Genomic DNA, 12,282 nt, shown 5'->3' on the forward strand with positions numbered 1-12,282 from the left:
CTCCCTGGGTTCTAGAATAGCGTCTTCACCTAACGCCTTGAGAGCAGAGACCAGGCTCACAACCTCTTTCTAGAAACAGCTCCTGTGCCGCCCCGGGGTCCTCCAGCTGCTTTGGGCGGTCTTCCCAGCCTGCCGCCAGATACGAGCCAACTGCCATAATGCCTTAATGATATGAAATAGTGCATAGGTTTGAAGTTCCAACCTAAACATGTCTGTGTTTAAATTTATTATTCATGAAGGTAATTTAAAAACATGACAAAGTTTGAGAAGTGGAGACAAAAACTAATTATTCTTCACGCTAACACAACCCTTTTTTATTTTAGTGCATTTCATTCCAAGCTAATCCATATGGCTACGTATTTTTATATAGTTGTTTCATTGTGTACATAAAATTTTGTTTCCTGCTTTTCCCTTTAACACATTATAAGCATTTGCATATGGCTGTGTGATCCCTATAATTATAATTTTTAATGGTTGCATAATACTCTTTTGAGGGGCTATAACACAATTTAACCAGCCTTCTTACTGGGGACTGTTTTAAGTTTTCTCTTTCTTTTTTTTTTTTTCTCAGAAACAATGCTACAACATTCATGCAGAACACTTGCTCCTGATCTCGGGTTAGTTCATTAGGATAAACTCACAGAAATGAGATTTCTCAGCTTAAAGGTTGTAAGTGTCTTTCCAGCTCTTGATACGTGGTGCCCAGTTGAGTTCCGGTCAGGTTGAGCTAATTACACTGTCTCCTTTTGCTTTTTAATAAGATAGCGGGATGTTTGCAACTCATGTTGTAATCCCGCATGCTGGAATAGTGTGGAAAATGTCCCAGCTGTTGCAGGCAGAGAATGGACGTGTAAATAAACCTGCCGGGGGTTGAGGGATCAAACAGCTTGCCCCCGACCGGCACCGTCCGTCCTGTCCCCTGGCAGAACACAAGAGGGAGGGAGGTTCCCGGGGCAACCAGCATCCCTGGACCAGACATTGCCGGCTGGGCTGGGGCTTTCCCTGTTCTGGGGTGCAGGGCTCCACTACGTGCCACACAAACTAGGGGCTGGATGCAAACGCCCCACTTGGCCCCCTCTGATCTGATCTAAATAACCTCCTAAGAAAAGAGCATGGAGCAGTGGAAGAAAACAGTGTTTTGGGACAGGCTGGCGTGGAACCCGGGCTCAGGCTGTACTACGGCAACCTACTCTCCCCGCCTGTTTACTTATCCGTAAAGTGGGCTAACGATGTATGACCGTGTTCTGTTTGCGCAAATCCTTTGTGAAAGAAGAATTTGCAACTAATAAAAGGAAGTCCCGGTGAGAAAAAACGGATTTGGGCCAGCCATCCTAGGGCTGGGAGGCGGGGGGGGGGGGGGGGTCTCGTTCCTACGGCGGGCAGGGAGCCATCGCACCCTGAATGAAGAGAATGCTCATGAGAACATGTAAATTTTAAACTAATCAAGGTGAATGCTGTATAGTTCCCGTGTGCTGCTGCTCATTTGTTAGAAACTTGAGATGGTTTCTCCCCACCGCCTCACAGAGATGCTCCTGAGTGTGTTTTCCTTGCTTTGCGTGCCTCACACGTGGAATTTTCCAGTCCTCCGGCCACATTCATTGGTTTTCTGAAAAGACCCACGTGGGTCACCATCGTCCTACCTACTCACCTTGCCACAAATTATCATATATTTTCCCAACACCTCCCTCCTCAGCCTTCAGGTTGCACGGCCTTGGCCTTGGCCGTGGAGGTGTGCTGGGCTCCTGCTACCCTCCCCTTCTATCCCAGGGCAGCTTTGGGGAAGCCACTTCCTCTCCCCTTCACTTCTCTGTTTCTTTCCTTTTTCCAACGCCCAGGTGTCCCTGAATTTAATTGTCCCCAAAGGAAAAGGAATTGAAATCCGAGCTGTACTTGAACTGAGCGTCTCCCCTTTGAGGGGCACGGGTAAGGTGCTGTGAGGGGAGCCTCAGGGTGGGGAAGAATTGCCGTATCCGCCTTGGTGGGCAGAGGAGCAAGCGAGAAAACACCAGTTCCGGCCCAGTGCTGGGTATGGGGCGAGGGTTTGGTAAGAGATCCTCCCTCCCACTCGCACCTGGTCAGCCGTACCTGGGCTGTGCTACCAGGAACTTCTGACCCTCACGCTCTGGGATTACGTAAGGGAGGGACAAAAACTTAATTGAAAATGTTCCATTTAGTTCCCAACCCGGGGCCCCTTGGAGCGCTTTAAGGCGTGTCATTCTAGAACTCCCTTTTCTCCCGGAGATGCTCTTGAAAACAGATCTGATGCCCAGGGAGGCTCTTTCTCTTAGACGGTTCTTGACGCCAGTGGTTACAGAACCGAGCAAGGAAGGAACCAACTGTATGGACCTTAGGTGTCCAGGGGAGGGATTTCATGAGTAAATGTACGAGTTAGTGGCACCTGCTTTTGACAGGGTAGCAAGCATTGCAGCGCGGTTAGTTCTGTGAGACCCCATACACCTCTGAGCTGAAGCAAAGCGGGGACGCAGCTTTGCCAAGGTATTGACAGAGAGGTCCGGCTGCTGCCAGGCATAGGGGAATCCTGGTGGTGATCGGGGTGAGGGAGAAGGTGGGGCAGCGTGGGTAGAGGGCAGCGGTTGGGGGGGTACATCTTGGTGGTAAAAGGCTGGTGAGGATGCCACCTGTCTGTCCCTGCTGGCTGCTTGACACCTTGCCGTGCTGACTGCCTGCTTAACCTCTCTCTCACCCCTTTTTTCTCCTCTGTTGGGAATTAATCATTTATTAACACTTTAATATGCAGTTGATTTTTGCACACGTCACAGGAGAAATGATATTTCTAAAACACCCATTTTTTTTTCTAAAAAGACATTTTCTTGGGGCGCCTGGGTGGCTCAGTTGGTTAAGTGTCCAACTCTCGATTTCAGCTCAGGTCATGATCTCACGGTTTGTGACATCGGGCCGCGAGTCGGGCTGCTGCGCTGACAGTGCAGAACCTGCTTGGAATTCTCTCCCTTACCCCCTCTCTCTGCCCCTCCCCTGCTCATGCCTGTGCACACGCTCCCTCTCTCCAAAATAAACATTTCTTAAAAAGCCATTTTCTTGTCAAGTTTGTGGAAATTCATCATTTCTCTAAAGTAAGAGAACCTGCTTCAGCTAACGTTGAAAATTCCAGAACAAGAAGCAGCAGTTAGAAAGCGGCTTTGTCGCAGACCTCCCTCCCCGAAATCGGAGACGCTATTTCTCTGATTCTAGGAAGAAAGAGGTGGAATCCGATCACGCGATTAAAAAAATGAGGCTGTAAACTACTCCTTAAAATAGCAGGTGCTCAGCTAACTTGGGGGCTCTGGATTAAAAAACTGCTGCTCTTGCCTTTGGGAATGTTTATGACTTGGCCCCAGAGCCATCTTGCTTCATAAAATCTTATTTAGGAGCAGGGATGCAGAAAAGCTGCATGTTAATAGCCTGCCTCGTGCCCCCCCTGCCCTGGGCCACCTAGTGCTTTGGTCATCTACTGTGAACATGGGCGTTTAGGATGGATTGATTGCTCTTGAAAAGAGAAAATGGTGGTGTGAAATAGATTGCTCCTGGGCTCTGTGTCTCATTGCAAAAATTGGCTTTAAAATCAGCATTTATCAAGAGATTCACACCTCAGCTCCCTGCCGGGAGAGGGAGTGGGATTGAAATTGCTATTAGAAAGTGACAAGACACCCTAGAAGTACGTAGTTGACAGACGTTGAACCAGGAGTGTTTAATGTAATTATTTTCCTTTTATGTAAATAAGATCTCTGCACACATTTAATTTAAAAATTTTTTAAACTATTTTTTAGAATAGCTTTAGATTTGCAGAAAAAAAAAATGGGAACTTAGTACAGAGAGTCTCATAGACCCTGCACCCAGTTTTCCCTATTACGACCATCTGAAATTGGTATCCTACAGGGGCACCTGGGTGGCTCAGTCGCTTAAGCGTCCCAACTCTTGATTTAGGCTCATGACCTCACAGGTCATAGGATCAAGCCCCACGTTGGGTTCTGCACTGACAGCTCAGAGCCTGTTTAGGATTCTCCCTCTCTCTCTCTCTCTCTCTCTCTCTCTCTCTCTCTCTCTCTCTCCCTCCCTCCCTCCCTCCCTCGTGCACATGCTCTCTCTCTCTTTCTCTCAAAATAAACACTAAAAAAATGAGTGTGATACATGTGTTATAGTTAAAGAACCAATACTGATATGTTGTTATGAACTGGAATCCCTACTTTAGTCAGATTTCTTGAGTTTTTCTTTGAGTGATCATCTTAGGCTCCTCTGGGCTATGACGGTCCTCCGCCTTTCTTGCCTTTGGTGACCTGGATGGTTTTGGGGAGTCCTGGTCAAGGATTTGGTAAAAAAAAAAAAAAAAAAAAAAAAAAAAAACTACCCCGTGTTTGAGGTTTGTCTAATGTTTTTCTCCTGATGAGGCTGGGGTTAAGGGTTTTGGGGAGGAAGACCACAGAAGTAACAGACGTATACCTGTTAACCAATCAGTGAATGAGCTAATGAGGGAAGGCAGGTCCCTCAAATCGGAGGAAGGCAAGTTTGATGTTCTCAACGATGAGACTTCATGTCTAACTTGTTTGGTGCCTTACAGTCTAGCGGAGCCCTGGCAACATTTCATGGGCTAGGACGGATCAATTTGCCATGCCCACGACACACCCCACAACCTTTCCTCGGTGCATCTCAGGTTCTGGAGTTTCTGGATTGAGCGGGCTGGGGCACCGATGGACCTTGCATCTGTACGTGGCCACGGCGATCTAAACAGAAAGATGATGACTAAATTAAGGCAATTGGCCGTGTACAGAGAGAGTGGGCAGGGTGATGCCCCTGGCCCTCTCTGCATGTTAGAAAAGTTAAATAACGGGAGAAATAGCAGGGCTATTCTGACTCACGACTTTGGTCCACGGGATCGTTACAGCTTCCAAATAACCAGCAGCCCCCACGGTACTGCTCGGCAGCCTGCATTTCTCTGAGACGACGCTGTGAACCAAACAAAGCCGTGACCTTTATCATAGTGTGTTTTTCATTTGTGAGCAAGCGATCATGGACGAAGCAGCCTGTGACTTGAACCCACCGTAGACACTTGGCCCTTCCATTTTAGCAGCGTTGGGTTTCATGAGCTCAGTTGGAGTCATGAATGGGAAAAACCGTAAGTGCATCAGCGAGACTGGTGGCTCTTAACCCTGACTGTGCGTGAGTGCTGCCTGGGGAGCGTCTGGAAAACAGTCCAGCTGGATCCCATCCCCAGAGGTTGTGATTCAGTTGGCTGGGGCAGGACCAGGCCTTGGAGAAAGCCGGGAGACTTGGGCTTTCTGTCTTGTTTCCTTCCCCGCTGTGCTACACAGGTCCCGATTCTTCAGCCCTTCCTGTGTTTTGACACTAACCTGAATAAAGGTTTTGGAAACTGTCTGGAGGTTGCTGTTGGAAGCTCACCCTGAGCTTTTTCTACTCCTCCAGCTTGTGTGACCAGCTCTCCCCCAGCAATGAAACCTGGGGTGGGGGAGTTCTCACTGGTGCCCTTGGAGAATACTCAGAAATGGTTGAGCGACTGAGCCAGCATAGTTCTGGTCCCTACAGTATGTTATGCGCCCTTTCTATTCTGATTGGGAGGTAGGGGAATCCTTTTCCTCTTAAGTCAAGTTATTGCTTTCAGTGGGAACTTACTTAGAAGTGGAAATCTTTTTTTTTTTTTCCTCCAATTACTTTCATGTCTCATTGCTTTGATTTAAAAAAATGTTATTTAAGTGTAGTTGCCGTATGATGTTATAGAAGCTCTCTCTTTTATAAATGCATAGTGTTTGTAGGGTACAGGCTTCTGGTTTTAACAGATGTTTGGTCAGGGTTCAAAGTGATCTGACTACTAGCCTAACTAAAGGGGCTTTCCTTGGGTATTCTAACATTTTTAGACTGTTTCCCAGTGAGTTAAAATTCCATTCACCAATTTATTAACAGGTCACACACCCTATTTGGAAAGAAGAATTTCAATAGTGATACCTCACATCAGCAGGTTTTTTTCATCCTCTCATAAGAAGACCTAGGAATTATTTCCCGGCACTATTCTGGCGGGGGGGATACTCACCCGGAAACATTAGAAACAATAAATAGTCCTTCTGGTTCCTCTGTAGATCACTTTATAGTGAGAATGCTGGGGTGTGGGAGTTCTTGGTCTTTAGCAGGGAACTAAGTCGACTCTTAAAAATTTGCTTCCAGGTGGGGGCCCCTGGGTGGCTCAGTCGGTTAAGCATCCGACTTCGACTCAGGTCATGATCTCACGGTTTGTGGGTTCGAGACCCACGTCGGGCTCTGCACTGACAGCTCAGAGCCTGGATCCGGCTTCAGATTCTGTGTCTCCCTCTCTCTGCCCCTCCCCTGCTCATGCTGTGTCTCTCTCAGAAATAAATAAACGTTAAAAAAAAATTTTTTTTTTTAAATTTGCAGGGTGCCTCGGTGACTCAGTTAAGAATCCAGCTTCGGCTCAGGTCATGATCTCATGGTTCTTGCGTTTGAGCCCCACATTGGGCTCTGTGCTGACAGCTCAGAGCCTGGAGCCTGCTTCAGATTCTGTGTCTCCCTCTCTCTCTGCCCCTCCCCCACTCACGCTCTGACTCTCTCTCTCTCTCTCTCTCTCCAAAATATTTAAAAAACAATTTTTTTTTAAATTTGCCCCCCAGGTAAACAATTCAGTTAGTTTTCAGTGTCACTGGGCTGTGGAAATATAAATGATCACATCTTTTCAACAAATCTGGCAACCTGGCCTTTCCCCCCACCCCCGCCCCCAGAACTTGAATGTTTTTGTACGGATTGGTTGTGGTCGAGGTGCTACTGAACAGTCATTAAGTAACAGTGGAAAGTAGACAATTGAGAAAAAAAGCCAAGTAGTCATTCAGAAGGTATTTTTGGTTACTTAATCTGCCTCCGAGCATATGGTCTAGTCAGCTGAAAAAATTTAACAGTGAGAAACTATATTTCAGTAACGGGAGATTAAAAACAACCTATTTATTTTCTCCCCCCCCCCCCCCACGGTGATATTTTTATCTCTGTTACCAAATACAAGTGTTAGCCACTTAACATTTACAAAGGCAGCCTTTGATGCGCCCACAATGTGCATCCACCTTTCTCGTCTTGGTTTTACGCGTGGAGGTATGTTTGCTTCCGGGGTGATTCGGGATCCAAACACGTTACTCTAAGTGGCATTAGTCTTTATGTTGGCCTGTGGACAAGAGGTCCACGTGAGATAAGGCAACGTTGTTCTACTGCGCAGGCTTGACCCTTTTGTGACTCTGCTCTCGGGCTCTCATCGCCTCGTGGCCCCCATGTGTGGGTAACTGACTGGGCTGTAGCCGTATTCTGTCCTCCCCTCCGCCACCCTTCAGGTCTTGGGCATGGAACGAACGTAGTGGTTTCAGAACACGTTCACCAGTTCTTTGGCAGTCTTCTTCTGCCAGAACGTGGGCTCTGATTCCCCTCCCCTTGAACGTGGGCTGGACGTAGGGATGTGCTCCCCGCCACCAGAATGTGGCCGGTGTGACCGTGTGTGGTTTCCAAGACTAAGTGGTGAAGGGAGTCCTGGCGTCTGCCTCCCTCCCTCTGTCTGTCTCCCCCCCACCTTCCCCTCCCATCAGATCTCTCGCCGTGGGGGAGGCCAGCTGCCGCGCTGTGAGGGCACTCGCGCAGCCCTGGGCAGGAGTCCGTGGTAAGGCACTGCGGCCTCCCCCAGCGGCCGTGTGAGTGAACACCCTTGGGAGCGGCCCCTCAGCGCGGTCAGACCCTCAGATGGTTGGCAGCCCTGGCCGCCGTCTTCACTGCGGCCTCTTGAGAGACCGTGAGCCGGAACCACCCAGATTCCTGACTCTGAGAAGCTGGGTGAGATAATAAACGTTTGCGTTGATTGATAACCTGATAAGTCAGTAGATCGCTTTTCCCATGTGGGACAAGAAGGGTTGGACCCATCGGTGCCCTTAACAAGTTGATGGTGATCTGTTAGTATGGAAAAAGGCTGCTTGCACAGCCCGCTGACCCTCGCTGTCCCCGCCCCAACACCACCACAGAGGCCTTTCTGCCTCCACACCCGTGACCCGGAAGCAGCTTTCACAGCCCTTCCCTCCGCAGCCACTGACACCTCTGTGGCAAAAGCCAAGCCCAATTTTTATTTATTTCTTCTTACTTTTTTTTTTTTTTTAAATGCTTATTTTGTGAGAGAGAGAGAGAGTGCACGCACGAGTGGGGGGGGAGGGGCAGAGAGAGGTGGGGACAGAGGATCCAAAGCAGGCTCTGTGCTGACAGCAGAAGGCCCGAGGCTTGAACTCACAAACTGAGATCAGGTCTTGAGCCGAAGTCGGACATGTAACCGACTGAGCCACCTAGGCCCCCGCTTCTAATTTTTTTAATTTATTTTTTTATTTCTTCTTATTTTGAAACAAAGACAGATCATACAGGGAATACGATGGGGAATATTCCTTAAATAAAGCTATATTTACACTGAATTAATTTTCGTAACTATGCCATAAACCAACCTATTGGATTTACTATTTCTGAAAAACGTGTCATTTCATTAAAACCTATTGCTCTTTTGTCTTCTTAGAAACGAGATGAATTTTGGCTGCTGCTCTCTCTAATTATGCTAGATAAACAGACATCACTCCGTCATTTATTTCCATCTGATCTCAGTCCCAGCCTGACTTGATCACCATTTGTGCTTCAGGTAACAGACTGCTTCTGTTACCCATTCGTAAGAACAGCGTGGGCACAGTGTGTATCTAGAACTTCTAAAGACTCTGTGAAAACTCACCCAATTCAAATACACTTAATAATAGCTATGAGCCCAGGTACGTGAGTAAGTGGGAGGACAGGAGATTGCATTTTGCATTATCTGGGCACATATGCCCTTTCCCAAGGGAGAGACAGTCTCAGTGCCAGAGGTGAGGCTCTCTCCGGGTCTTTCCCACACTGTGGTCCAAACAGTGAAGACGAGTGGGGGGTGTGGGGTGGGGGGTAGCAGCATCCTCCCTGCTCCATGATCATTGATACGGGTGGCAGACATCTGGCTAAAGAAACCTCCCTGACGGAACCCACTTTGCAGCCAGACCCGCTGAGCCCGCCCTAGTCCGCATTCAGCGGCAGTCCCTGGTTCAGCCAGCATTAGTCATTCCGAATGTCAGTTCCATGTCAGTATCCCTCCTCTGCAAGCCAGAGACACAAAGCAGAGAGGAGGCTGCCGCCCCCCGGGGAATAACAGCAGGCTGACCGGATCCCAGGCCTTGAATGCTCTGCAACTTCTGACCCAGCATCAAACCACATCATTACTCCTCTAATCTTAGCCGTTTCTACTTGTCACTAGAAAGAGGACCTGCCTGTCACCGCATCATTTTCTCTTAAATGGGAGGAAACAAACAGATCAGTTGGTAACACGTCCCGCCTGTCAGCGGGTCCTGGGCACTGGAGCCTTCTCCACACTGTTGCATTTCACACATTTCCCCTTTGAAACGAGCCTCCACACCCCCTCCCCACCCCCCCGCTGGTGTAAATACGTTTCATCATGTATGTAGATGTATTGGGGGGGGGGGCGTTGTCATGAAAAGCTTCCACTGCAAAGTGGGCGGAAGCCAGTCAGATCAATCTGAGTAAGTAGCGTGAGGGTGTTTGGTCCCAACTCCGTTTATTATCATGTGACCAACCTGAGACCAGTGCCACACTTGGTGCCATGGGATACACCAGAAATGTGACAGAGCCCTCCTGCCCTCCAAGGACCTGAAGAGCTTTTGCATACCAACCATGTGAAATGGGTGGAAAGTATAAAAAAGTGCTGAGGATACCCGGTACCCAGGAACGCCAAGGGCAGGCAGGGACCATGAGACCTTCAGCCCGGTGCCCCAGTGGAGGGAGGGAGGCTGGTGACTTCCTCAGATCCCTGTGGCGAGACCTCGAGGCTCCAGCTTGTGGGCCAGGGCTCTTCCCAATTTGTCATGTGTCCTGCATCTCCCTCTGCCCTGGGACCCGTTCTCACTTGGCTCATACCCCCCACCCCCACCCGATGGTCTCACATGCCCGCCAGCAGCTTCGATGGCCTCCTGCCTTTCCAGAACTCCAGCCGTGTGTCTCCTGTGTCTGCCAGGTACCTCCTCTCCGTATCTTGCGGGAACCTTCACATTTCCTGAACAGGCTCGTCTGCATCTCCCAGCTCCCCTCCTTGCCCCACCCAGACAACTTTCTCGTGTTCCTTAGCGGTGAAATGCCCCTCCTGTCTGAAACGCCCAGGTCAGAACTCTCCATCTCGGATTCCTTCCTTACTTCCTGCTTTCCTCTTCCAATCCTCGCCCTGTGGTTGCGCCGGTCTCCTCTCTGCATCTCCAGGACCCAGGCTTGAGCCGGCTCCCTGCCGTCCCTTGCTGCATTGCCCTCGTGGCCCCCTGGCCTCTCTTCTGTCCCCTCCGTCTGCTCCCTACACTACAGCCAACGCGATGTTTCTGGAACGGAAGTCTCAAGTCTCAGTATCTCACCACTTCCATGCCTTCCCATTTTCTACCTTTCATTTTCTCCCCTCCACCAGAATCCTCATCTCCCCCAGAGCCCCATCATTTCTCCTTGCCAGGTCCATTCTTGACCCCTCAGATCTCTGCTAAGGTGTCACTTCTTGGCCACAGGCTTCTCGGAGCCTTCCCCACACTCTGCAGGGTCTGTGGCACTGTGCCATCAGGTGGGATGCTTGTTTGCGCCCGAGTGGGCACGCTCAGCCAAGGTGAACCTGCCCACTCCTCACTGTATCCCTGGGGACGTTCTTCCATCTAGCAAAGGCCATGGGTCAGGGTTACAGGAGGAGAGTGGAACATGACAAGCATCTGGAAGGGTGAGCTGTTGACAGGGGGTGCGTTGTACATGGGCACCGGCTGTCTCAGCCAGTGAATCCGATCAATCATCCTGAACAATTAGGAATTTACAGTGATCAGACATATCCTGAGATGAATGAATGGCTAATACATTGTTTTGCTTTACTCGTGTCTATCTAGCTGGTAGTGGGGGAAGTTATTTTACCTAAAGGCAGTACAGTAGAATGATTGAGACCATGGACTCCGGTACTGAATCCCCTGGGGTTGGGCACCTGGGTGGCTCAGTCGGTTAAGTGTCCGACTTTGGCCCAGGTCATGATCACACAGTTTGTGAGTTCGAGCCCCGCGTCGGGCTCTGTGCTGACAGCTCAGAGCCTGGAGTCTGCTTTGGATTCTGTGTCTCCCTCTCTCTCTCTGCTCCCCGCCCCCCCGCCTTGCTCATGCTCTGTTTCTCTCTCTCTCTCTCTCTCTCTCTCTCTCTCTCTGTCTCTCTCTCTCTCTCTCTCTCTCTCAAAAATAAATAAACATTAAAAATTTTAGAATCAATCAATCCGTCCATCCATCCCCTGGGGTTTGAATCTAACCTCATTATGTGCTTAAGCTTCCAGTGCCCGGCTTTCTCATCTGTAAAATGGGGTTAGTAATAGCACTGGAAGGAAGTTCAGTGTGCGCGCCGTGGCTAGAATGGGGCTTGAGTGGCCTAGGCAGTTCCCCCTTTTCTTCCTCCTCCTCCTCATGTTACTCTGGGAGCAGGTAGTTTACGTGGTAATTTGCAATTTTTAACTTGGGAGTCCAGAACGAACGAGTCCTTTGCGAACGACCTCCTGGAACCGTATCCTTGGGCTTTTTTTTTTTTTTAATTTTTTTAATGTTTATTTATTTTTGAGACAGAGAGAGAGCATGAACGGGGGAGGGTCAGAGGGAGAGGGAGACACAGAATCCGAAGCAGGCTCCAGGCTCTGAGCTGTTAGCACAGAGCACGACGCGGGGCTCGAACTCACGGACCGCGAGATCATGACCTGAGCCGAAGTCGGACGCTTAACCGACTGAGCCACCCAGGCGCCCCGTATCCTTGGACTTTTATGATATTGTGAGAATCGGGTTCTTCTAACTTGGTTTAAACTGAGGCCTAGGGGCGCCTGGGTGGCGCAGTCGGTGAAGCGTCCGACTTCAGCCAGGTCACGATCTCGCGGTCCGTGAGTTCGAGCCCCGCGTCGGGCTCTGGGCCGACGGCTCGGAGCCTGGAGCCTGTTTCCGATTCTGTGTCTCCCTCTCTCTCTGCCCCTCCCCCGTTCATGCTCTGTCTCTCTCTGTCCCAAAAATAAATAAAAAACGTTGAAAAAAAAAAAAAAATTTAAACTGAGGCCTGATTCATCAAAGGCCAACTTTAGCTTCTTACCCACTATGTGACCCAGGTAGTTCCACGTCCCGTTGTGAACTAGGAATTCTCTGTGAAGCATCCGTGTCACAGGCATTCATA

At 49.4% G+C, this 12,282-nt stretch overlaps 1 protein-coding gene across 2 annotated transcripts in view; it reads left to right on the plus strand.

Annotated features, from left to right (window-relative positions):
- The window catches only part of GALNT2 (polypeptide N-acetylgalactosaminyltransferase 2), a 191,912-nt gene that overhangs the window by 85,312 nt on the left and 94,318 nt on the right, over positions 1–12,282 (plus strand). The window contains exon 1 of one of the 2 annotated variants that reach the window (XM_058696104.1): positions 5,102–5,128. The exons of the other annotated variant lie outside the window; for it this stretch is intronic. Within the exon in view, the coding sequence (XP_058552087.1) occupies positions 5,117–5,128 (12 nt within the window). The 5' untranslated portion in view covers positions 5,102–5,116. Of the gene's footprint in view, positions 1–5,101; positions 5,129–12,282 lie in introns of those variants that run through there. 2 annotated transcript variants of the gene reach the window in all.

Source organism: Neofelis nebulosa, chromosome 13, assembly GCF_028018385.1.
Source record: "Neofelis nebulosa isolate mNeoNeb1 chromosome 13, mNeoNeb1.pri, whole genome shotgun sequence".
Taxonomy (NCBI): domain Eukaryota; kingdom Metazoa; phylum Chordata; class Mammalia; order Carnivora; family Felidae; genus Neofelis; species Neofelis nebulosa.